The sequence below is a fragment of the Trichechus manatus genome, unplaced genomic scaffold, assembly GCF_000243295.1.
Source record: "Trichechus manatus latirostris isolate Lorelei unplaced genomic scaffold, TriManLat1.0 scaffold00041, whole genome shotgun sequence".
NCBI lineage: Eukaryota > Metazoa > Chordata > Mammalia > Sirenia > Trichechidae > Trichechus > Trichechus manatus.
Genome location: NW_004443977.1, coordinates 1,468,885 through 1,495,634, shown reverse-complemented (window position 1 = coordinate 1,495,634; position 26,750 = coordinate 1,468,885). Strand labels below are relative to the sequence as shown.

The window sequence follows — 26,750 nt, the reverse complement described above, 5'->3', positions numbered from 1 at the left end:
TGACTTCTGTTTTATCACTATAGACATGATAAATTTCAGCCAAGGATATTCATTTTGCAACTAATTGGCAGGACAAAAGATGATTAAGTGATAGTGGATATTATTACATATCTTAATTGGAATGTTCCTAATCTGAAGTACTGATAGAAGCTAACAAATTAAATTTTAAATTAAAAAAAAAAACCTAGCACATATTAGATGATATATATACCAAACATGTTATATATGTACATATATATATATATATACACATATATATACATTCATTAGAACTGAATTTTATTTATAAGCCTCATCAAGGGTAGGTAATATTATAATGCTTTTGTCTATTAAGAATGTTTGCTAATAATACTAAAACGAGAACAAAATACAAATGTCTGAAAAGGGAATTCAGGAATGAGGAAGAGAAGTTTACAAAGGGAAAATGCTTATTCACCTCCTCTTTTTACCTAGATGTCTTTTCTGAGAGTATATGCTGACAATGAATGAATTGTCAGCATTACAAAAAGGGGTTCCCAGGGTGTGGGAGGGGAAGAGTCACATAAGACTTTTCTGGGTACCACTGGAAACTCTGCTTGCAAAGATGTGCTTGAACCAAAAGCTCACAAAAAGAGTAAAAATATTTAAATTGAAAACACAACTCCTCTAAGCATTCCTTGTGGTTCTTTCTTAAGCCACCGGAATCATATGTATGTGCATGCATGCCCTCCCCCCTTCCATGCCCCTGCTCCTCTTCCTTCTCCTGCTATTCTTTAGTCTCCCTTAGCAGCTACACAACCAGTTGCCATAGGGATTTTTGTGAAGTCACAGATGGGGGATTAAAATTTCATTTCAGTTATGAGAAAGATCAAGAGGGAATTCACTTGCATAGTACAACAATTGTAAATTTCAGAACTAAATATATTAGAATGATAATGGATTTAAATAAAAATAGCATCACATCGGGTTTCTCAAGGGCTTTCCCACTTTAAATTTTAAAAAAGTTAGAAAATTTCTGCTATGATATTCATGGGGCAATTTTAAGACAAAATGTGTTACCAAACTACTCTTCTTGAAAATGTTATGTACCAAGATCATCTGGGGTGATTATTTTCATTTCTTAGTTTTCACATACATATATTTCTGATAACCAAAAAAAAGCACTTAATAGGCCTCATCTTTCTGACATACCTCAGTGTCTGTTGGCCCTGGGCTGACCTCTGGGTGGAACTGCACACCGAAGAAGGGTTTGCTCTCATGCATAATCCCCTAAAGGAACAAGAAACAAAAAGAAATTCTTTCCGTAACAAAGAATGTCAAGTGCAGCTATGTATTATTTGGTAGACAATAAAGTTCAAATAAAAAACTGAGTTAAATGCTTAAAAATACTCCAGAAACCAACAATACTGTTAAGTGATAGACTGACATGTGACCATTTTGGTAAGAACAGAAAATAAGCCAATGAAGTCTCAGCAGAATGTAGTCACCTTAATAAAAAGCATCTGATTTGGACTTCAGCCTTTGGGACCTCTCTAGGCTCTGCTCAGAATAAATTCAAATCCTTATATCATCTCTCACTCCTACATTACTTCTCCAAGAGTCTTCTCAAGGACTATGCTAGTCCTAAATGAGTACTAGAGAGCCCTTGACTGGTATCTGCTACTTCAAATGCCCAAACACATCTGGACCACTCACTCATTAACAAAGAACGTGTAAGAGTGTAAGACAGTCATTGTTTAAAAACTCAAATAATGGGTCCTAACGAGTCAGCTGATGAGAGAATAAGATAGACAAATAACTTTTTAAAGAGCAGTGGGTTGTGGAAATTACCTATAAAAGAGTATTATCCCCTTCCTACCTCCACACACACAAAATCCCACTTAAACAAAGGAAAGGTGAGTGTATGATAGAGTAATAAATGTCCTGCATTTCTCATCATCCACTGAACAGGTTTATGGAGAATGCTTACCTCATTTGTTTGATCATTGATATTTACAAAAAGTGGTTTCCAGCCGGGAGGGAGGGTGTTGTCCAGAGCATAGCCATGATTCTGAGCCGTAATGAAAGCTTGTCTATTTGTGATATTCAAAACAGGTTGATTCTGCCCTCTGGAGAGAAAAGGAGAGACACAGGGAAAGGAAAAGGGAAGAGAAGAATATAAATGAATTTGTTATAAAATAGCAAATGAGAAAAGACTATTAAAATCTGCAAGTTTCAACTGCTTTGTGAAAATCACTCTGTAAGAAAAGTCACAGATTGTTAATCCCAATAATTTTAGCAACAAAAATCAATTCAGGGAGCTTTGTTGTGCATTAAATCTAGGGTCTATTAAACGTCCATGATCAGTTTTAGCAAAGGGAAGTTTGCACTCGTAACAAAAAGTTATAAGAGTTATTCACTAGCTTCACAGAAACTGACAAATATAGCAACTTACTTTACGAGAGATACAGTAATTTCAAAGCCAGAGGACATTTTTTGGGAGATAATAAAGGATGACTGCTCAGTCTTAAATCATTTTGAATAATACTTTAAGTGGAATGGTGGGCTGTGAGGAAAACTCAGTGTTGACTAAAGTAACATCATTTGAAGCAAAGAAGTGAAACTGAAAGGTTCTAATGGTTTCTCAGTTCTTAAGTCACAGTAAGTTCTTAAGATGTTATCAGTGCTCTGAAATCAAGCTTAAAATCAGAACACTATCATTCCATTGAGTATTATAACCTCAGTTTATGCCAAGGGAAGGTAAATAACTTTAAACTATACCAAAGTCATTGTTAGAAAAGGCTGCCTTTCAAAAATGCAATTAAAGTGGTATCTTGTGATACCATCAAATAGTATGGCTATCTATTTATTCTGAAAAAAATGACTTGTAATTCTCTAAGTCCACTGTGTTTAGTTACTAACAGTATTTCAGAGTTAGTGTGACCTATAAACAAAAGGCATAACTGTCTTACCTGTTGGCCATGGGCATCTTGTAGGATTTGCCACCAGCAGCTAGTCCTGTTATTAGACTTCCTGTACTGATTCCAAACAATGGTTCTTTGCGATCACTCTCCAAGATCTAAATCAGGGAGAAGGAGAACATTTATTAATCCAGTGGTACAGTTAAGATCCCATTGAAAACCCATTGTTATAGAGTCAGTTCTGACTCATAGCAACCCTACAGAGGTATGAAAACTGCTGCCTCTGAAGGAATGACAATGAAGCATCTTTGTTTTTTCCTTAATCAACATGGTAAAGAGAATAGCAACTGAATAAAAAGTTAGCCTATGCATATGTACCAAAACCAAACCTGTTTCTGTTGAATCGATTCCAACTTATACCGACCCTATAGGACAGAGTAGAACTGCCCCATAGGGTTTCTAAGACTAAATCTTTACGGGAGCAGACTGCCACATCTTTCTTCTGCGGAGGGGCTGGTGGGTTCGAACCACTGACTTTTTGGCTGGCATCTGAGTGTTTAACCACTGTGCCACTAGGGCTTCTCCTTATGAATATGTACATGATTGGCAAGTTCATAGCATTAGAATTCAACGAAATACACTTAACATTCAGAATAAACTAAATAGAATTCAATATTTCTTTAGAAATGTGATGGCCTGATAGGTACCAGGGTCATGTTAAGTAACACCTATTGTCATTTTAAAGTCGTAGGGAAAGACACATTTGGAGGTTTGATGCCAGCTCTCTTAACTCAAAGACACAATCCCAAAGTTACTTTGTCTAAAGAAAGGCTCTTTTTTGTCTGGAACTCTCTCCTTGTTGGTTTCTCTATGGAATATCTATGTTGACATTGCCTCAGAGGTCACAAATATGAGCGTCAAAGATACCTGAATAAATGAAATATATTACGGCCCTTTCAGCAGTATACAGCAGACCCCCTCTACCTCACACACAGACACACACTGCCCCCAGGCTCACTGTACCTTCTTGACATTCTGAATTAGTGGTTGTGCAAGAGCTGGGTTCCCAGGTCCTCCAGCAATTAAAAGTCCATCATACTCCATCTTGGTGAAATCATGATTCCAGGGAACTAAATGTACTTCAGCTCCTCGCTGAAAAAGGACCACAAGAATGATCAATGTAATAACACTTTTCTTTGCCAAAGTGTAATTTTACTGGACCTTTTCTTGACAAACCACTGTCTAAAGGGAAGGAAAATATAGTACATCTCAAATAATGGTGAGCAAAAAGTTCTTTGGTGGCTCATTGTACTTTGTGTGATACAAATGGAGCCAATGGTCAAAAGAAAATGAAGAGAAAAAAAACACGATTAAATTTTCATCCTGAAAAAATAGAGAATGTTCTCTTCTGCATTTCAGGAGCGGTTTCAGTGCCTAAAGGCTTCATGAGTGAACTCGTAGAAGTATAGGTTATCTTCACTAGCCATGGGAGAGAGAGTTACCACAGGACGATAAATCCATTTTCTGCAAAATTTAAGTTTGTCCATCTCTCATCTCTTTCAATTTTGCCTTTTTTGTCTGATCAATACTACCTCCCTAAATTTTAATCAGGCTTCTTCCCTAGGGTTTTCTCATATAATCTAAAATACTGATATTCTGCTAGAAAAATATTAACTCTTCTACATAAAAGTGGATAGGAAGGAGTCTTTTAGGGTTTCCCCAGAAACTTTTTTGAGACAAAGATTTGAAAGGAAGAACTTTATTTCAGAGATGTTTCTAGGAAATACCAATAGGATGGAGGGGAAGTGATGCCATGAGATTTTCCAATAAAGTGTGCATTATCAAGCAGTTACCACTATGGACTACTGGAGCTTAGCCCACTGGGGAACTCTGAAAGTTAGAGTAGAATACTCACCTTAGACATAGCCTACCCGTGGGGCAAAGGAGCTGAAGTATATATACAGTGACTCTCTCTAGTCATTTGTTGAGGGCTGCTCCCAAGGATCATTAATTCTATGACATTTCCTGCTGGCCCAAAGGCTCAGGCCAACCAAAGAAAGCCCTTAGGCAAAGATATGTAGATGCTTGCGATAGGAAGTTGAGTAGCATGGACTAAAATTTTAAAGCCAAAGGGGATATGGATAGGTCATCCACAGCACCTTCTACAGAAGGATCCGTGCAAATTAGTGTTAATAAAACTGACAAAAATATGAAATCGTGATTTGGATATTAATGATATTCTGTAACAAAGAGAAGGAGAATTATCAGAATTCTTCCAAACTCAGGCTAATTTGGTGTTGGGGCAAAATATTTCTGTCTGTGTGTATGTATGTGTGAGAGAGAGAGAAACAGAGAGAGAGAACTCACGACTGATTGTGGTGGAGAGGGGATAAGGGAAAATACCCAAAAAACAATATTTAAGAAAACATTATTATAGTAATTAAGCTGTCCTTAAAGAATTTTAAGGTTGAATTCTAATTAGTTGTCTAAGAGTTAATATAAAGTACTTGTGAAAGGGTGTGCTGTATCAGAACATGATCCCTGCAAATGCGTGGTACATAATGGATGTAACCCAAATGGAAGAGCTATTAGACTGGCTCTAGCTTTTTGGTCAACTAGACCCCAAAGAAAGTGAATGTGGCATGTCACAGAATGTCAGTGAACACGTGAAAAGAACAAGCATCATTTTCTTTCACATTGCAATGGCCCTTGAGGGTTTATTTTTTTAACATAGTACTCTAATTTCAACAGGGATAAATGCGTTATTTTGTAGATCAAAGGCAACGAGAAGAGAGTAGATAACCTGACATTCTGAGGAATGCACAAGCTTCCTCTGAAACAGGAAATTAGCTCAACACTAACAATATTACACCCTCACCCTTGAGATAGAAAAAATTACTTACCTTTACTAGTAGGCGGATTACGTTGTTTTTTATCCCACAGTCTACAGCCACCACTTTGGTGGGGTTTCCTTTGCCAAACACTTTGACATCCTGCCATTTTAAAAAACAGAGACTGAGAGGGAAGTTCCAGCTATGAGCAACACACCAATATCATAAACACATCTGAAGATACTTTGCACTTATATTGGTAACAGATTGCTAACTACTAGAGAGTGACTGGCAGTTAACAATCAATTTATAAGAAAGGCACAGTAAGTGCCACAGACTGTATCTTTTTTATGAGAAAAAGTACTTTGCTGTTTTATATAAACTGTTGATTACAGTAATAACAATGATCCCTAAGAAATTAGTTGTTTGCATAGTTAACAACCATCTTTCCTATGTTTTGCCTCATTAACAACCAGTAGCAATGGAATTTTCAAGTATTATTGCCTGATTCAGCACTAGACAGATGTGGTAATAGATACATCATGCTTTAAATGCCACTTGATCCTCAACTTGCAATAAAGATCGAATAGGATAGAGCTGAATTAGTTTGTACTAGGCTTATGCAGTGGGTCGTAATCAGTACAAAAGTCACAGGAATTGCTAAGGCAGTGTAGACTACTGGCCCCTTTAGGTTATGAGCAATCATTTACATTTAAATGGTAGATTTCATAAAAGAATCCCAGAGCATATCATAATCGTTACCTACGTCTTAAGCACTGCTTGGAGGCAGATCCATTTTCACAGGCATCTGCCCAAGAAGCAGTTCCCCAAAGTCATAAAAGGAGAAATAATAAAAATGAAAGAGAGAAAAAGAGAGAGCGCGCAAGCCTGGGGGCTGGGTATCCACACTGGTGTCTGTTTCAAGAGTTAGCTAGCACATTCCGAATTTAAGATGCTTTCATAGTTTGCCAAAGGGTTTGGATGAAAGTCACAACCTGGATATCTGAAAGAGCATTTTACCTTAACTGAAATGTATATCTCTCCACAAAGTCTATAGAATGTGAAATCATAATCCTTAGACTGTACTTGAAAAAAATGTTAGAAGGGTCTGCCATATTTTTTCTTCTGCTGGCTATTCTGAAGAAAAAAAAATACTCCAGTCTTTCCATGATTTGGGGGAATTATTGCTGAACTGCTACGGGTAATCTCTCTCCTCAGATGATTTGAAAAAGTATAGATTAATTCTTAAATTTAGGCTTTTGCTATAAAGCAAAGCAATACTACCATCTAGTTGTAGCTCTATCAAATTGCAATAACAAGACAATGAATTAAGTTATCAACTGTTCCAAAAGAATATAGCTGATCAAAAGTCACAGAATACATGTATGCCCCTGATACAAACAGACATATTATCACAGTTATAATAAAATCATTTAATTACACTGGTATTAAGATACAGAGCCAGTCTTCACCATTACAATCTTTCCCTTGATTTGATACAGATCAAAACACATATACGCTCAACTCTGCTGATGTCTACACAAATACACCATATACTCTCCACAAAACATGACAGAAGTTAATTAAGACTTCACAGACACTTGAATATATGAATTTGCATTAGGACTCTCCAAGAGAAGAATATATTGTGCAGCATTTTTCAATGTAATTTGATCACAGAATTTTTCTGGGATAACATCCCTCACATTTGAAAAATGCTGGACTAGATCTCTAAGGTAGTTCTCAATTCTAAAATTCAATCATTCTAATAAGGGAAAGTAATGATAGATCTCTATAACGCCATGTCTTCACAGGAAAATATGTAGAAACAAATAAATGGAAAAGTGTTCCACATCATTTGACTGGACAAATTTAACAATTAAAAATCAGAAGTGATATTGCATATGGCAGGATCAAATTCCAAATACAGACATTGTCACAGCTCTAACTTAAAATTTACTTTCTTTAACAACTCATATTTCATATGTTTCAGTGTGTCATTAACGCATGTCCACACCCAATGTGAACATCAAGACGAGGTATTGATTCCCAGAGATTCAAAGTCCTCGTCCCCTGCTTCCATGTGAACAGAGCCAGTTTGATCTCTTTTCCAACATCAGTGTGTGTTTTCTTTGCATCTGATATTCTAGTAATTAGGCTATTTTCACTTTCAATAAACTTTTAGTAAAAAAATTTAAAAAAAAAAAAAGCCCTGTTGCACCAAAGTCGTCACAACTGGAACTCTTATTGATGAGCTGATGTTCTCCACATTCATTCTGTTTGGTGCTAAATGACAACATGAATCATTTCACGGATGAAGAGGATCAGTAAGGGGGAAATCATCCTTTCTAAAGACCCTCGATGTGCAGGTGCTGTCACAGCAGGGAGTAGAAAGTTCCATGCAACCTGACTCAATTTTATAGTGTATTCTTCATGTGTCTCATCGTACGTTATGCTGATTAGAAAGTTACGAATCTACATTTCACTAATGTAAAAGCTGGATGACCTAAAACAATTATAGATGTATTTGAATATTACTATGTGATAGTATGACTGTGGTTAATAATAATTATTATTGCTAATATGTTGGAAGGCAGTAAGAGACGTTGATTAAAAGGTAGATACTGGAGCCAACCTTCCTAGATGTAAGTTTCCTGGTAGCTGTTCACCCTGAGAAAGTTATTTAATCTCTCTCTATCTCAGTTTCATCTTTGGTAGAATGGAGATACAAGTATTATCTATTCCCATAGGATTTCTATGAGGATTGAATAAGTTAATCAATGTAAAATGTTTACAGGAATTCCTGGTACATAGTAAGGACTCAATATGCCTTATTTGTTTTATTTTTATTAATATAACAGCTATTAGTAATAATCATTTTTACATTAATAACGGAGATAATATAACCATCAGAAATATTGACTAAAATAGAATATGCTGGGGAAAAAAAATCTACAACTTCTTCCCCATCAACTCTACCAGTTATCGTCTTTGCCCATCATTTTATTCATTTATTCAATATTTAAAGCATGTACTATGTGACAAGCACAATGGTAAGTGCTGGGGAGGCAGATAAGTAAGTCATGCCCTCTCCTCGCAAAGAATTAACCATAGACTAATAAGAGACACCACCCTTCCAAGGAGTTAAATACAATTTGATCCTTATTATAATAAAGCTATTTATAGAATGACATGGAATACAAAGGCTGAGTAGGCGGAGAAGGCTTCACAGAGGAACAATGAGCTGATGCTTGAAGCTGACTACTTGAAGCTAAGAAGGGGAAGGAGAGAAGGAGAGGCATCCCAGGCAGAGGAACAGACAATGCAAACACGATCTGACCCTGCCAAATATGGGTAGAAAAGGAAATACGTTCACAGGGAGTCTTGAGGAAACTTCTTGGATTGATGTAGTAGGATCCAAAAAATGGAGTTTCTCAAAGCTTTTCAAACAAACCACCACCAAAACGGAAGGCCAAATAACATCAGGTTAGAATCATCTGGGGATCTTGTTAAAATGTAGATTCCGATTCAGTATATTTCTGGTGGAAATGCAAATTATCAGTAGGGGTAGAAGCAGAACAAACTGTTTTGAAGCCCTGGGTTAAGCAAAGAGATTTTAGATTCACTTGAGTTTAATTTGTTGCTAACTATGTAACCTTGGGCAAGTTACATATACTTTTAAATAGACTTATTGGCTAAGCCTCAGTTTCTACAGCTGTGAAATGGAGTTATTTTTATAAGAATTAACTGACTGTTCAAAAAATGTTAGCTATTACTATTTTCCCCTAAGACCACTTTGAATGGATCGTGGTAACCATGAACTATCTTAGGCAAGAGAGTGTGTATGACTGTTATACCTAAGAATAAAATTTTGTGGTGAATAAATCTATTAAAAATCAGATTTTACATCCACAAGTTATTTTTCTAATCCTTCCTCTCCAAAGACTTCAATCACCTTTGTAGAAATAACATTCACTTTTCACTTGTACAAAATAGAGCTCCTCTATGAGACCCTTTTATTGCCCCACTCGTACAGGAAGAGAAGCTTGAAGATATATCTCCTATAGTGAAAAGAAATCCCAGGCTGAAGCCAGCCAGCTTCAAATCAGTTTAGAAAGGTGTGAATTCTCCACATTTAAGGGATCGCCATGAATTGGAATTGACTCGAAGGCAACTAACAACATCAACAACAAAGCACTAGGGTAGCCAAATACAGAATCCGAAGAAAATAAAATTCTGTTATATCTGCCATTTTATGCAGAGGTTAGAAATCCACCCTTTAAATTTCTAAGTGCACCAAAAACTTTTCTTTAAACAACATTCCATCGCAATATCCCATAGGCATCTTGAACTCCCATTGAAATAATCACTGTGCTCACCCAAATTATTGAAATCCTTAACTAAGAAAATAGGATGACTGTTTACCTGGTCATATCCAGCACCTCCTTCTCTCATTTCTCAAATCCACCTTGCTATCCCTTTTCCTGTTGCTACTGCTCAGTTCATGCTCTCATGATTTCTGTTCTGGTTAACCGCATAACCTTCTAGTCACTTGTTCTTTCATCCAGCTGTACTTTGCTCCAAAATGACACAGAATGAGTTCTCAATAGTTTCCAGTATTGTTGATTAGCCAATCATACTAAATCCTCTAGGTCTAGACCCAGTTAATCTCTCCGGACTCACCTTTGGCCACTCATCAATATGTGGAATTCCTTTGGTTCAGCCATACCAACCTACGCATAACTCTTCAAAACACACCATGTTGTTTCATACTCCTATGCTTCTCAACAACACATGCTGTTCCTTCTGCCTGAAACACAGTACCCCTAGTTCTCCAGCTACACAGCTACTACCTCTCCTTTAAGTCTCAGAACAAGCCTACCTCCTCTGCAGAGCCTTCCCTCATACTCTATTCCATTTTGATGCTGCCCCATGCATGCCTTGTGGCTCCCCTGAACTCACTCCAAGGACAGCATTTATCAGAGGATTTAGTGCATGGCGATTTACTTATTTCCTTCCCCACCAGGATCTATGTTCCTCAAGGAGAGAGACCTCAGTTCTAGAGACTCGCACCTACATTAATAAGTATTCGATCAAAACCAATGGACTTCTTTCTAAAATGTATTCTATACTTTCTTGCAAATACACACTTAACATATGTCACTTTGGGGTGACACAGTCATCATTATGAACTTTAATTTTTGAACTGAAGTATAAATTTTCAGTATGTAGGTATACATTTCCCTGCATAAAATGACCCCAGACTCTGGTTACTGGTTCTGCTTTCTATACAGTTTCAGTCTTTCGGCTTTCTGGCAGACTATTAGCTGACTCCTAATCATTACTATGCCCACCTCTGGCAATTCAGTGCTTCTTTTATTTGATGTTGTTAAAGCCTTGAGGTGGGGAACCAGAAAGGGAAAAAAAAGGTCAAATAATAGTTAACGCCTCTAGGTCAGGGCATGAAAGTTACCTCGTAAGTAAAAGTTACTAACTTTAAATGCACTAATTTTGTGATATGTACTTTATTTGTTATGAGACCATTTTTACCTCTGTCTAAACGAAGATTTTGATATTGCGTGAAAGGTACCACAGGTCCAAAGGCAATAAAATAAAAATAGTAAATACAAAGGAAAATCTCTCACCTTGGTTGAAACCTCAGCAATCAAGTTCTGCTTATTTGGATCCACAAAATCAACAGACTGACCTTCAAATTCAATCTTCCCAAGCATGGTACCCTATCAAATTAAAAAAATAGTTAAAAGTGAGCTGCAATGAAGGTGCTGACAGGATAAACTCACAGGGACTTAAACAGCTGCTCCAAGATTTAGATGTCTTTATAAATAACTATTCATAATCATCAGCAGAAGATTTTCATCTTCTCCAACTGGAAGGACGAAGTAATTTGCACAGTACATTTTGGGAAATACAATCAGTATTATTAGTGCTGTGTCAGATGACTGGGGTAGGCAAAGTCAAAAGGCACAAGAATCTGGGTCTCCAGATTCCAGGCAGGTTTGGATTGGAGCATGTAGAGTGCCTATTCCTTACTGCATATGACACAAAGCTATTTCATGGGAGAGGTGGATACAACAATCTGTTGACAAGAAAAAAATAAATCTAAAAATTGAAGAAAATTAGGAAAAAAAAGGAACATAACTCCATTATGACACTAAAATTAATTCACACACACAAAAGAATGTGAAATCCAGGTCTTCAAATCAGTTCATTCCAGTTCATTTCTACTGCAGATATACTAAATCAGAACCTACATTTTAACAAGATCCCCAGGTGATTCTTATGTATACCTTCCTGGGAACTTGTTAGAAATGCAAATTCTCAGCAGGAGTTCAAACCAGATTGAACTGGTTCAAAGACCTGGTGAAATCCTACATAAATGATAAACTTTGAAGTGTAACATTGAAAATATTTACTGCTTTGGACATGTTAATGTCCAGGTATCCCCAAGGGTACAAACTTTAAAGAATATTTAACCCTTTATGAAGTTTTCACAAATTAGCCTTACTAGCTTAAACATGGTAAATGTTACTTGTTATTAGCTGTGTTTTGAGATTTATATATTTATTAACAAAGGAATATAAAACTTATTAACAAACAAATAAAAATAAGTTTATTTTGATCTATTTAAGAGGATAGTATGCTCTATATATTTAGTAATCAAGATTTTATTAAGAAAAAAAGTTAAAATAATCCATTGATTTGCCTTCTCCTAGTAAATTATTACATTAAAGGACATAGAAGGAAGCCTTTACTCCTCTTTTAAACTTTTTCCTTAGTAGAAAAATCATTTGTGACCAAGTGAGTGAGGGTAGAAAGTGCCAGCACACAATTCAGACATGACTGTTATTTAAGCACTATTGTTAAAACCGAGTACTGTCTCCAACTCTGGGACAACTAACTTGAAACCATCTTTCACCTCCATAGTAGATTACTAAATTTCATGTAGGGCTTCAAACTGGTTCGCCAGTTCAAACCCCTGCTGAGAATTTGTATTTCTAACAAGTTCCCTACTGATAATTTATATTTCCACCCCAGATATACTGAATCAGAGTCTACATTTTAACAAGATTCCCAGGTGATTCTTATGTATACCTTCCTGGGAACTTGTTAGAAATGCAAATTCTCAGCAGGGGTTTGAACTGGAACAAACTGGTTTAAGCCCTGAATTCTTGGTGGTCTGTACTTACTTTTAAAATCTAAGTCATAGAATCCCTTCGACTGCATTTATGAATTCCTAACTTTGGAATTTGGTCCTCAGTTCTCATTCTCTTTTTCCTAAAGCATGCTGGATGAAATACAATCTTACTTTTCAACTTTAGACTAACAGAAGTGAAAGCTACATTATACATTTTTAAATAGGAACCAGCATCACTAGTAATCAAATAGGCAAAACTACTATTTAACAACCTGTGTTATGCAGATGACACAACCTTGCTTGCTGAAAGTGAAAGGGGCTTGAAGCACTTACTGATGAAGATCAAAGACCACAGCCTTCAGTATGGATTACACCTCAACATAAAGAAAAAATCCTCATGACTGGACTAATAAGCAACATCATGATAAATGGAGAAAAGATTGAAGTTGTCAAGGATTTCATTTTACTTGGATCTGCAATCAACACTCAACAGCAGTCATGAAATTAAAAGATGCATTGCATTGGGCAAATCTGCTGCAAAAGACCTCTTTAAAGTGTTGAAAGGCAAAGATATCACCTTGAAGACTAAGGTGTGCCTGATCTAGCCTCATATGTATATGAAACTGGATGATGAATAAGGAAGACTTAAGGAGAATCGATGCCTTTGAATTGTAGTGTTGGCAAAGAATATTGAATATACCATGGCTGCCAAAAGAACAAACAGATCTCCCTTGGAAGAAGTACGACCAGAATGCTCCTTGGAAGCAAGGATGGCGAGACTACGTCTCACATACTTTGGACATGTTGTCAGGAAGGATTGGTCCCTAGAGAAGGATATCATGCTTGGTAAAGTAGAGGGTCACCAAAAAAGAGGAAGACCCTCAACAAGATGTATTGACACAGTGGCTGCAACAATAGGCTTAAGCATAACAACAATTGTGAGGATGGTGCAGGACCGGGCAGTGTTTCGTTCTGTTGTGGGTAGGGTCACTATGAGTCAGAATCAACTCAATGGCACCTAACAGCAACAATAATAGCTATTTTGTATGTGTTAAACTATTCAACCAAATATTGAAAACCTGCCTTTGATAAAAGGAGTGTTCACCTTAAATTGGCATATCACATGAAAGGATTCTGTGTGGTCTTGTCAAGAGTTTTCCCTGATCATTAGGTCTGACTACATTCTATTCAACCTGCCAAACATGCAGCCTTAATCAAATTTTCCAATTTTATCCCCTCCCTACCCAGGTAGCATCATCATTGTTTACTGCATCCATCATATCATTAGGTTAAGAAAATAACAGAATTTACTTGGGATAAATAATCTTACTAGCATCTATTCTCAGGAAAATCATGAAGCAGAGGTGGGGTAGAATGGTTTCATAAAATCTCACTATTTTCCTTGTGGCCATGGTTATGTACCCCTGTTCTTATTTTCAAAGCTGCCATTTCTTTCTCTTTACAGAGACCCTGTGTCAATAATATTTAAACAAGAAATCTACAACAGATCTTCTTGAAGAATCTGTTCCATATATGTACTTCCAAATTGTACCATGTATATTATTTTTTATGTAATATAATTCAATGAGAAAAATTTCAGTGTATTTGGAGAATTGAAATAACTTTTGTGAGGTAGATGTTCTTTTTTTTCTGATTTGGGATATGAAGGCTTCTAGTAAGGGGAAAAAAATAGTGTCAACATCTCATAACAAGAAGAAGCAAGCACATGGTGATAAAATATTCTCAGAGGAGGGGTCAGATGCTGCAGTGATGGGATATGAAAGCACAAGTAAACTCTCTTTTTATTCACCTTGGTCATTGGTACAACCTCAAGAAAAACAATGTCGTTAAGGCAACTCATTCTGTATTTATGCGGCACACTTATGAACTATAACTCACTAATTTCACAGATAACACCTTCAAGAGGCATAAGCAAATAACAGCACCAATACTGTACATTTTGGTTTCCAGTCTTCAGCAAGTAGCTATCCAATTTAGACAAAAGTGTTATGCACGTAGTTACTTTCTCCACTTGTTTCAGTAAATTAAGTCCTGTCACATGAGCTGAATTATAGATGCCTTGACCAAGTATTCTATTTCCCTGGGTTAGAGGTGGCTGGTGCAGTGAGCACATAGCGGGCACTCAATAAACTCCTGCCAGGGGTATTAATCCCAAGACCATCCAGTAATGAACATACCAATCAAGTATTTAGTCTTGAAAATTACATTGGAAATAGTGAAACAAAATGACAGAGATCCACACAGCAGAAACTGGCCAGATTCATTCCTTTACATATTCACGGATCCCTCAGGCCCTGAGGGGGGGAAAGATATCTGTGAAGAAGCGTAGATTTGGCTAAAGATGGTGATCATACCTTATCCCGAATTATTTTAGTCAGCATTCTTGTATCCACTCCATAAATTGCAGGGACCTACAAGAAAAAAAAATTGTAGTGACAGTAAAATTGGAGGAAATTAGATTCAGCATATTGTTTTCAAGTTACAAACTTAGCCTCATCTATCTTCTTGAGCAGTAAATAATTTCCCCACTCTTTTCCTCTGACCCGGGGTGGCTGTGTTGTCAGAACACGGTAAATCGCTGCTCCACTTTTGCACTGGACTCTTTATACCAAGGCCCTTGCTAGTAATAAAAAATAAGAAATTCTGAACATCAATCTCCTGCTACTGCAGTTTTGTTGCTTTTAATTCAGGATGTTAAATAAGCAGCAATATACATATATATTTGAAATAATGAAATCTGTGATCTTCATAAGTAACCATATGTAAATCATATGCAAATCAATGTGTTGAGCCAAATGTTCCTGGCTTATAGTAGGCACTTAACAAATATCTCTGAAGGATCTTACTGAGCGGTCATGCAATACCAAAACTTGCACATTCTAGTTGTCAACAAGACAACACTACTATTTGTTTCAGTTTCTTTGAGGAGGTTAGGTAGAGAAAGATGTGATATATTGAAAGAGCAATGAGTTAAGAATCAGGAAACCACATTCTAATTTCTGCTCTGCCACCAATTATCTGAGTGATGTTTGAGCAAGGTGTTTGTCCTCATCTGTAAACAGAGGCAGCTGAGCTGGTTTATATCTTAGACCCTTTCCTACTCTATACTTCTGTGATCGTGGAAGGAGATTCAAAGTACATTTTAAAAAATAAGCCGACAACAAAACGTTTACCAATAAGGAAAGCATGGGTTAGACTTATACCAAACCAGTAGGTCTGACATAGAGCAGCTGTAATCTCATGTGCCCTAAATAACACAAAGGAAATACTAAAAATAATACTACAATAAAATAAAGAGTCTTCTAAATGACCGTTACAGGAATTTACTGTCTTGGTAATGGAGATAAGTTCAGCTAATGATTCAGAGAATAGTAATGGCCCAGGAGATTATATAGATGCCTTCTTCTCTCATTAAGATTTAGAAAGAATGAGAACTAGGAAGCCGATCAAGGTTTTTTGATTTGGCAGGAAGAGGCAATATTTAGCTCCAATATATAGATACTCGTTGGAGAGGTAGAGCTTTCTTAGGATAACACCCTGTCAATTACAGGCTCAGCAGCAAGTCAACAAAAGGCAGCTACAGCAATACTGGGGATGAAGCAAAATATAGCAGCTCAGTTGACTTTAAGTACTTCTGGCACTCAAACCTAAAGAATCCTCTTATTTGATTAGAAAATAATACTTAATATAAGAAAGTTATAAGGTTTTATAAATTTTTTTGTTCATTATTTCAAATGAAGTTATAGCTAGTTGTACACCATACAAATGGTTAGCCCAAAGAGACTTAGCTGTACTGTTTACACTCACAAGTACTAAAGATGAAGAAAGTATTTTATGAAATGATTGCATGATCTACACAGTCACAATTGAACCCATGAAGCAAGTTACATAAATAGATCCCAGATAAAGGAGAGAGGGACCTTAAATTGCTCAAGGGAATAACTTCAAAATTCTAAAATTTTCTCTACCCCCTTTACCAGATGAGCTATGCCACCAAGCATGTAAGGGTGTCACCTAGTGGTTAAACAGAGAATATGTGGTACTAAGGGTTTGAAAAAGGATGAGTCCAAATAGCTCTGCCTGTAGTAGAAGAAATATCTCTCTAAAAGAGAGATTCCAAATGAAATAATAATAATAGTAACAATAAAATACGGCATCTGTATTGATCAACTGTGAATCAAAAACTGCACCATCTGCCTCATCTGCTTGGTCCTTCAGAGTCTACATACACCTCTCCAACTTTCCAAGGGCGCCATCAGTCAGTCCTTAGGTGATGCTAGATGCCTTATCATGCTTCTCACCTTCTCTTCCTGCAGCCATTGCCCCAGAGTCTTGGTAGCCAGCCAGTGGTTGTAGTCATTACTATAACTCATGACCAGCAAACCTGCAACCTAGAAAGACAGTTATTTTAAGGGGTATCACAAAATATTATCCAACTTTTGTGATTTGTATTGAGAGTTAATTTGCATTTTTAAAGGCCTTATTAAGTCCACTGACATAATGCTAAAAACTGTGGAGGCTAAAGAAAGAAAGGTAAACAACAATTTTCTCTTCATATATATTTTTTTCTCTTAATTATCATATGAGGGACAAGGCTTATCTGGTTTGCTGGGTCCCCAGGCTAAGTAAGGTAGCCTTCTTGACACACTGTACTTTTTCTTCATGATATCTATCAGTAATTTACTTAATAACTAGTTGTCCAATGTACATGAAGAATAAAAGATTTTTTTAAATCTACACTTACAAAAGGCTGAGCAATTTGCAAAAACTTGTGGGAAATGCCGAGAGTTTAGCTAAATGATCAGTTCAAAACAGAGTGGGGAAAAGAAAAACAGAGAAGAAAAAAATAGAGCGGGGAATTTGGGGTACAGATTTTTTTAATTGTTTATATGGTCCACATTCCTAAGATGTTACCCAAATTTGTCTTGACTAGGAAAATCTAATGTGTTAACTTTTAAACAGTCATATAAGCTATCATTCATTCATCCCCTAAAAAGACTAGATTAAAAGGCAAATTGCTGATACAGAGTTGATTAGCAAACTGATTTTAAAAGGTGACTCGTCACCAATTCCTTTATCATAGTTGTTATTAGGACTTATAACAACATTTTTCCAAATTGAGCCAAATTTTATCCAACGCTTTAAGAACACAGTGTCCAGATAAATGACTGTCAAAATAACATCAAGTTAAAGATTATTCTCATATATCTAGGAATGAGGTTGAGAACATGAATTTAATGGCTTGTACTACAATATTGAGGGGGCAACTTTGCCGTTCTTAGATTTTTAAAAAGGAATCAACTCTACAATCCCCAAATCGAGACTATTTAAATTGCCTTCTCCGTTACTACCTTAATGCCATCAGACTCCAAATATTTGCTCAGTCCCAGTTCATCCAGGGCAGCAGTGTCAGGGACTCCACCATTCCCAATAATAGGATTGACCATTGTGAGAATCTGTCCCTTGTAGGCAGGGTCAGTGATAGCTTCAGTGTACCTGGGTAAAGATGCCAACACTTAACAAAAAATTTATAAAAACACAAACCTACAATCTAGATGCATGTTCTGAATTATTGGACCCTTGCAAATTAGAGGACATAAAGTTAAATCCTATAAGCTCATCTCCAGATGTTAGCAAACCTAGGGAAATTTCATGATAGAATATGGACATTTACCCCATGATATGACTGATAAGAAAAAGAAAACCAACTTAGAAGTATTAGAGAATATTCCCATATAATTTTCATTCCCTCAATTTCTTATCCTTTTTTAATTCCTTAAAAAAATCCTCCATAGTTTCTCTGTTTTAAGTCTCCAGATATCCTGAAGATTCCCCTAGTCTACCAGACATCTCTGAGTCCAAAATAACATTTGCAGTTGAGAGCTGCCGTTTTCACCAAAATATTAACTGTCAAAAATTGGGAAGTTATTTTTAAAATATCTTTTAGGATACTGAAGAGTATCCTGATTCTGATGGTGGTGCTTGCACAGGCGTGTATATTGATTAAAATTTATTGAACGTTTAAAATGAGAGAGTTAAATTATATGAAAGTATACTATAGGGTCGCTATGAGCCAGAATCGACTTGACGGCAGTGGGCTTTTGGGTTATACCTCAATAAAGTTGGTTTTAAAAATCTTTTAGTTTTAGAAAGTAATATATAAGTCTGGGAGTTATTATCAACTTATAAAAAAAAATTGTCCCACAAAAAACACCAGAAACATTTCTGACTTCTAGGTTAAAAGATTTTGAATAATTATTTTAAAATAATAATGTAGAACTAGGGAGCAATGCAGGAGGGCTTTATTTCAAAGTTTTGAATATATATATGTAAAATAAAACTTAAGAAACATTATTTCCATAAATACCAGGGCCTATCTACATTTACCTTGTGCCCTGGAATGCATTTCAATTGAGTTTCCCCATCCCTACATTTTCACTTTCTGCAGCATGAGTTAAACCGCATCTTTTGTGTGGATTACTTCTGAAAGTGAATTTAGGTGGGAAGGGGGACAGAATGACAACCTTGAAACTAGTAAAGTTCAGCTCAGGCAGTGGGCAACATAAATTCTTCAACCCTATCCAGATTAGCTCCTACCAGAACTAACTTTGTCAATAGAATACTTAGTCTTTTGGTTCAGCTCTCCCTAAGATGACTAAAGTGCTGTAGTATTTATCCACGGCCTCCATCAGCTAGTTTCTCAGATGCCTCTCCTGTCACGAACTAATTCGTTTTTAACCAAGTCTTATACATAATATAAACGCATTTCTTGAAGATAAAAACCAAAATAACTCCCCTAATTATCAACCACCTCACTGAGTGAGACACACAATGAATGAAAGCATTCCTCAGTAGGAAACAGGGTCTATGGACTAATCTTACAAATGAAGGCCTTTTTCTACATCAAAAAAATCTTTAATTGATTTAATTTTATTTCCCTTTCTTCTTTTCATACATAAAAGAACTGGCCATTCCCTTTAAACATATGCTCGCAATACCCTCTCCAGTAAATGAATAAATACAGCTTGTCCTAGAGAACTACAGTGTTGGAGGCAAATTAATCCATCAGGTCCTGTTTGACTTTTGTGATGTGACAAGATTTATTACCCGTAATCTATCACAAGAAAGAAAACTCTAGTGCCCTCCATCATTCTGATCTATATTAAACAGTTGTTTGTTGGCAGGTATATTAACACAGCTAGTAATTAGCGCTGTAGAAAAGCTTAAATAATTGCCTGGTGAAGCAAAACTTTGCAAACAGGTTTCATACACTGTAATCTAATGCTCTCACCAGGAACTATTTAAAAAATCATCTGATATTCTTCACTTCACACAGAGAACCAAGAGTTTAGAGGGATGTATATTAATAATATAATGAAAGTTTCATCAGTCAATATCTTCAGTACCAGTTAACCCAATGCCTCCTTACCTTCAAAAGTTTCCTAAAAAGTGTATCAAATATTTTATAGAAAGTTTTGTCTATTGAATATCTAATGGAAAACTCTTGAAACATTTAATCTATTTATTTGTATGACTCAATTTTTTGAATCCCCAGCTGTAAATTACTATCTAATCCAGCCCCCTTACTTTTTAGATGGGGAATGGAGGACTTAGATTACAGTCAGTGACTTTCTCAGTATCACATAATGACTTATCATTAGAACTGAGACCAAAACTTCAGCTTTCTGGCTCCCATACGAACAGACATTTGTTGATTATGTAAGATCAGCTACATGATTTCTATAGCAACTCTCACCTTAGTTGCTATACATCTAATAACAGGTTTTAAATGCTAAATGGAGTAACAATTGATAAATCCTGAAAATATTGTATCTATGTACCTGCTCTCCCACTGATTATTTTAAGACAACAAATGTATCTGTTATTGATCTTTTCTTATTAAAGTGCAAAATTACATAATATACCCAAGGACATTCTTATCTCCTTAGAGTATTTCAAATTGCATGTGCAATGTTGACTCAACTGTCTTTAGTAATGGAATGGCACTAGAAAGTGCTACCTATCCTCTCTCCTGGCCCAATTTTCACCCTAATTAGATCCATACCGCTACTTGAGAAGCCACTCAGTGAACCCACTAAACTGTGCTCTCTTAACATAAATGGCTAGAATTAATGTTGTTCTTTTTTTCAGTGGATCAGCAGAGTGACCACGTTCTCTTTCATTTACAGCAGCAGGGAGTTTGTGTCTATACTCCTCTCAGGGATGGCTGCAGTAGGCTATGCACAAGGCACCATGTAATGTCAGGACAATATGTAGTCTTATTATTGTGGGGTGATTTCAAGTTCCCATCATGAGTAAGCTCATCCAGTTATTTCTTTACATAGAGGAAGAAAAGAATCTTGGAATAGAAGCATTACTCACCCTCCCAGGCCAGTATTGAAAACCACTTCACCAGCAACCGAGGACGGATGGCCGAAGGAGTAACCTTTCATCTTAGTTCCATCTTCCAGGATAATGTGTGCTGTCTGTGCCTAAAGAAACAGTTTCATAAATCTTACCAGAATACAAAATATAAAGCTCAACTAGTTGAAAAAAATTCCAAATGTATAACATTCAAGCATATTAAATAAGTGCATAACCCACTCACTGCTGTTGAGTTGATTCTGACTCATAGTAACCCTATAGGACAGAGCAGAACTGCCCCATAGAGTTTCCAAGGCTATAAAACTTTATGGAAGCAGACTACCACATCTTTCTGCCACAGAGTGGCTGGTGGGTTCAAACTGCTGACTTTTGGTTAGCACCTGAATGCTTTAACTACTGTGCCACCAGGGCTCCTTAAATAAGTGCATAGTGTATTTAACGAAACCATACTGCCCAGATCTGGAGTTACTCTCCTAATACGTGTTACTTTTCTTCCAATTAATGTCTTTTGTCACTGGCAAGTGTTTGGTTTGGTTTTGCTTGAGAAAGGAATTGAAGCATGTCCATACATCATCTATTTTAAGCTTGTTTGTAGAGTTATTCACAAGCCAGAAATACTTCAATTTAGCTGAAGTGCCGTGTGTATATCTTTGCCTCCTTAATCCTTAGCTTTGCTCAAGCACAGCTTTAAGGGAAGCTCATGAGTTTGCGAAAACACTGTGAATTGTAGCACACAGCTTATATCAATCTGAGGTTCAGAGATAGAAGGAATATCCAAGATTTCCCTATCAAATTGTGTTCCAGAGAGCTGTATACTTGATGAAAAGTATGTCCAATTTGTAGAATGTCAGAAAAAGTAACCAAAGGATTTTATAAACATACATTTTATAAAATAAAGGACGTCTAAAAAACCTCATTGCCGTCAAGTTGATTCTGATTCATAGTGACCCTATAGAACAGAGTAGAACTGCCCTATAGAGTTTCCGAGGAGCACAGGCTGCCCTCTCCACAACTGCTTTATGTTCATGAAGAAGTCGAAACTTTATTACTCTAGTAATACTGATACAAAAGCTTGTACATAGAGTGCACTGTGTAATATTCTAAAAGTATATCCTGTTTTTCTCTTTATTACATAGTTAATTGTATCCATGTTTTGTTCCTGCTGTAGATTATAGGCTTGCTGAGTTTGATTACTTCGCCATATTAATCTTCGAACCAGATTCTATAAAAGTCTTGGCTGAGAAGAGGGACAATTAGAGAAATTTACCTAAGAAGCAGGAATCATCTTTTCAGCATAAATACTTGAAATTCTGCTGTGAAAACAATGCAGATATAACTCTCAATCTTCATAAAATTCAGGAGACAGAGAAATGTATTAAATCTTTGGGTACAAAATCTAGACACTTAAGGAAATGCTATAGGACAAACTATTTTGTTTCTTCAACAAATTAATCTCAAGAAAAATAAAAGAACTAGAGTTAGAGAAAGGAGCCCTGGTGACACAATGGTTAAATGCTAAGCTGCTAACCAAAAGGTCAGTAATGCTGGTTCGAACCCACCAGTGGCTCCTCGGGAGAAAAGACCTGGTGATCTGCTCCGGTAAACGTTGTTGTTGTTGTGTGTAGTTCAGTGGGTTCCGACTCATAGCAGCCTTATAGGACAGAGGAGAACTGCCCCTTGGGCTTCCTAGGCTGTAATCTTTATAGGAGCAGATCTCCAGGTCTTTTCTACCATGGAGCCACTGGTGGGTTTGAACCACTGACCTTTCGGTTAGCAGCTAAGCACTTAACCACTGTGCCACCAAGGCTCCTTCTGGTAAAGATTAAACACACTCCTGTCAAGTCAATTCTGACTCATAGCAACCCTATAAAGATTACAAGACATGTAAAGATTACAGCCTAGGAAACCCTAGGGGGCAGTTCTATTCTCTTATATATGGCTGCTATGAGTTGGAATCAATTTGACAGCACACAACAAGAAGAAATAGAGAGGGAACCAACATATAAACCAATTGCAACATACAGGCCTTAAATGAAAAACAATTTTTTTAAAAAAACTATTAAGAAAAATATCTTTGAGATAATTGACAAGATTTGAATAATAAATTGACATTTGATGATATTAGTATTGAGGTTCTACTTTTAAGAGTCCTTATTTTTTTAAAGATATACATTGGAATATTTAAGTATAAAATAATATAATGTCTGAGATTTGCTTCAAAATAATCTGGGAGGAAAGGTGGGTAGGGATATAGATGAGACAAGTTTGGCCATGAGTTGAAATCGATGAAGCAAGAAAGATTATTGTACTATTCTCTCAACTTTTGTATATATTAGAATTTGTTTGAAATAAAAATTAATAAGGAAACAAGTTGGATCTCCAGAAAATTCCTCCTTATATGTACCATTAATTTAACCCTTACAGAAATGCCTTCTTCAAGCTACATTTTAATGATATTCCCTAGCTTCTATAAAGGTTCACTACAAAAAAACAGCTATTAAAATTTGCTGTTGAGGCAAGGTTTTGTTTTATCCACAGTATTTGAGATCTCAAGGATCTGGGAATCAGTATTTGAGATCTCAAGTTTGACATTTTATCTTTAAATAGTTACTGTTTGTCTTCTAGCCATTAAACTGAAAAAGCTTTTGGAATTACTCAGCACAAAGAAAATCACAATAACTAATAACTGAATATGAGGGAAGACAAAACTTCCCTGGCAGAGATCAGCTTAACACACAAGTTCTGAATTCACCTTCTGTAGTTAGAATCGCCACCATTGCATGTCACTTTGTCTAATAGCATGATATTCTTATTCTGTATTTTATTTTGTCAATTGTTATTTGTCTACTTGTAATTCAAGACAGGGATTGATGACTTTAGGAAATAAGAGTGATAATATTTAGTGTATTTCCCAAACTTTCATAAGCTATTCAAATGGCTGTGGTGGTGGTTCTCAGTAGGTGTGTGTTTGTTGGTACAACACCCCAGATAAGTCTGACATGTCTCACTAGTTGAAAATCTTTGATCAAGTAATAAAAATTCACTGTCAAAAAATATATTTTACTGGAAGTATTATTTTCTGTTCTTAAGGAAGTCATGTGTAACCTACTTGCTTTCACAAGACGGAAGGAAGGAAGGAAACATTTTCTTAAATAATATGTAACTTTGATGGGACTAAAATAGCTGCACTTAGCTGGCAAAGTTTGGATATGAGCTGTGAATTTCATTTGTCGTCTACATACCAGTTTATCTACACTACTCTGAACCATAACTCCCTAAAATATCACCTTTGTTTTTGTTCTTCTCTTGCTTTTCTCTATCCTCTTCTCATCTAAGAATTTCAAATTATCTGATCTCTGGGTCAGACACCATCTAATTATTTTAAAGAAAGGTAGAAGTTAACAAAAACAAACCCAACTGTTGTTAGTCTGTTCCTACAATTCTATTTGTTTTTTGTTTTTTTCCCTCTCTCCATGGGACTAGTTTTGTACTTTGCTTTCCTGCTTCAAAAGATATATTTGGAGAGACATTTACTGTTGCCTGAAACAGTCCCTGAGATTGTGTTCAATATGTCTTTTTGCTCCTTTAATTATATTTTTCTGTTCTTTTTGATAGCTTTCATAGATCTTCCAATCCTCTTTTCCACTACATATTATATTGTTACAAGGCTTCTGTTTATTGCCTATACTACCCTTTATACTCCTCTTAACCACACTGGCCTCCAGTGAGTTTAAAATGATGAGTGCCAATTGACTTATCTATGAATTGAGGGAGGAACTCTGAACAAAAAGCCATTATTTGGAATCTCTTTTTCTAGCTAACAGTTCCCCAAATGCTATTTCATTCCAAAGAGTCAAAAAGAAATCACCTTGTTATTACTGTCAGATATTTTAGTAGCTTCAGTCCTACTAGAAAGAGGTCCATAGCCTAGGAATTAGATTATAATATTGTTATAATTTAGGTACCTACTGTCAGAGTACTTTGGTACTTTGAAAGCTGAAAGTACAAAGGAAGCTTTAATGAAGAAAAGTATGTCCAATTTGTAGAATGTCAGAAAAAGTAACCAAAGGATTTTATAAACATACATTCTATAAAATAAAGGACGTCTAAAAAACCTCATTGCCGTCAAGTCGATTCCTATTCATAGTGACCCTATAGAACAGAGTAGAACTGCCCTATAGAGTTTCCGAGGAGCACCTGGTGGATTCGAACTGCTGACCTTTTGGTTAGCAGCTGAACTCTTAACCACTATGCAACCTCTTTCATGACAAATATGTTTAATAAAAATGCATATACCAATAGGATAGTTTACGTATTCAAGTTACAGGCATCAGTGAGCTCCTACCATGTGGCAAGAAACTTGCCTGGCTCTGGAGACACAAAGACTGATGTCTCCGGTTCCCCTGTTTAGTAAAGGAATTAGATACGTGCATGTATTCTAAAACACAGGAAACCTTGAGAAGAGTATCACTGAAATACCCTGGAGACACAAGGATATATAAAATACCAGCCTTTCCTTTGGGAATTTTCTCTTTAATAAAAAGAATCCACCCTTTCTTTTCCATTCATGCCTTAAGCAATAAAAATTAAAAAGAAAACTCATGTCAATTTTGAACTTAAAGTCCAAAATTTAAAGATTCCTTCAAGTCTTTGCTCAAATGTCATCTTCTCCGCAAGGCCTGTGCTGATAGCCCTACTTAAAATTGCAAGACATCTCCCAGCACTCCCACCTTCTTAGTCTGCTCTATCTTTCTTCATAGCACTCATTGCCTTCTAACATAGTGTCATGGATTGAACTGTGTCCCCCGAAGATGTCTGTCAACTGGGTTAGATCAGGATTTCTGGTATTGTATAATTGTCTACATTTTGTCATCTGATATGATTTCCCTATGTGTTGTATATTCTATCACTATGATGTAATTAATAAGATGGATTAGTGGCAGTTAAATTGATGAGATCTACAGGATTGAATAGTGTCTTAGCCAATCTCTTTTAAGATATAAAAGAGAGAGGCAGGCTGAGAGACCGGGGGAGCTCATACCACCAAGAAAGCAGTGCCGGCAGCAGACCACATCCTTTGGACCTAAGGTTCCTGTGTGCAGAAGCTCCCACACCAAGGGAAGACTGATGCATCAAGAGGACCTTCCTCCAGAGCTGACAGAGGGAGAAAGCCTTCCCCTGGAGCTGACGCCCTGAATCTGGATTTCTAGCCTACTAGACTATGAGAGAATAAACTTCTCTTTGTTAAAGCCATCCATTTGTGGTATTTCTGTTATAGCAGAACTAGATGCTTAAGACACATAGTATGTAATCTCTTATTTATTATCTATATTACCCCACTGGAAAGTGAACTTCATGTGTGTAGAGAATTGGGTCTCTTTTGTTCCTAGTGCCTAGAACAGTGCACAGAGTAGGAAATCATACAGTTTTTTTTTATTTTATTTTTTTCTATTGTACTTCAGGTGAAGGCTTACAGAA

General features: G+C 36.4%; 1 protein-coding gene across 1 annotated transcript in view; it reads right to left on the bottom strand.

The window, feature by feature from the left end:
• Positions 1-26,750, bottom strand: part of CPS1 (carbamoyl-phosphate synthase 1) — a 135,537-nt gene that overhangs the window by 81,869 nt on the left and 26,918 nt on the right. The window contains exons 2-11 of the mRNA XM_004376281.2: positions 21,270-21,379; positions 18,239-18,383; positions 17,189-17,278; positions 15,242-15,298; positions 11,356-11,448; positions 5,783-5,872; positions 3,903-4,031; positions 2,931-3,037; positions 1,949-2,087; positions 1,171-1,248 (exon numbers count right to left, since the gene is read on the bottom strand). Of these exons, the coding sequence (XP_004376338.1) occupies positions 1,171-1,248; positions 1,949-2,087; positions 2,931-3,037; positions 3,903-4,031; positions 5,783-5,872; positions 11,356-11,448; positions 15,242-15,298; positions 17,189-17,278; positions 18,239-18,383; positions 21,270-21,379 (1,038 nt within the window). The remainder of the gene's footprint in view (positions 1-1,170; positions 1,249-1,948; positions 2,088-2,930; positions 3,038-3,902; positions 4,032-5,782; positions 5,873-11,355; positions 11,449-15,241; positions 15,299-17,188; positions 17,279-18,238; positions 18,384-21,269; positions 21,380-26,750) is intronic.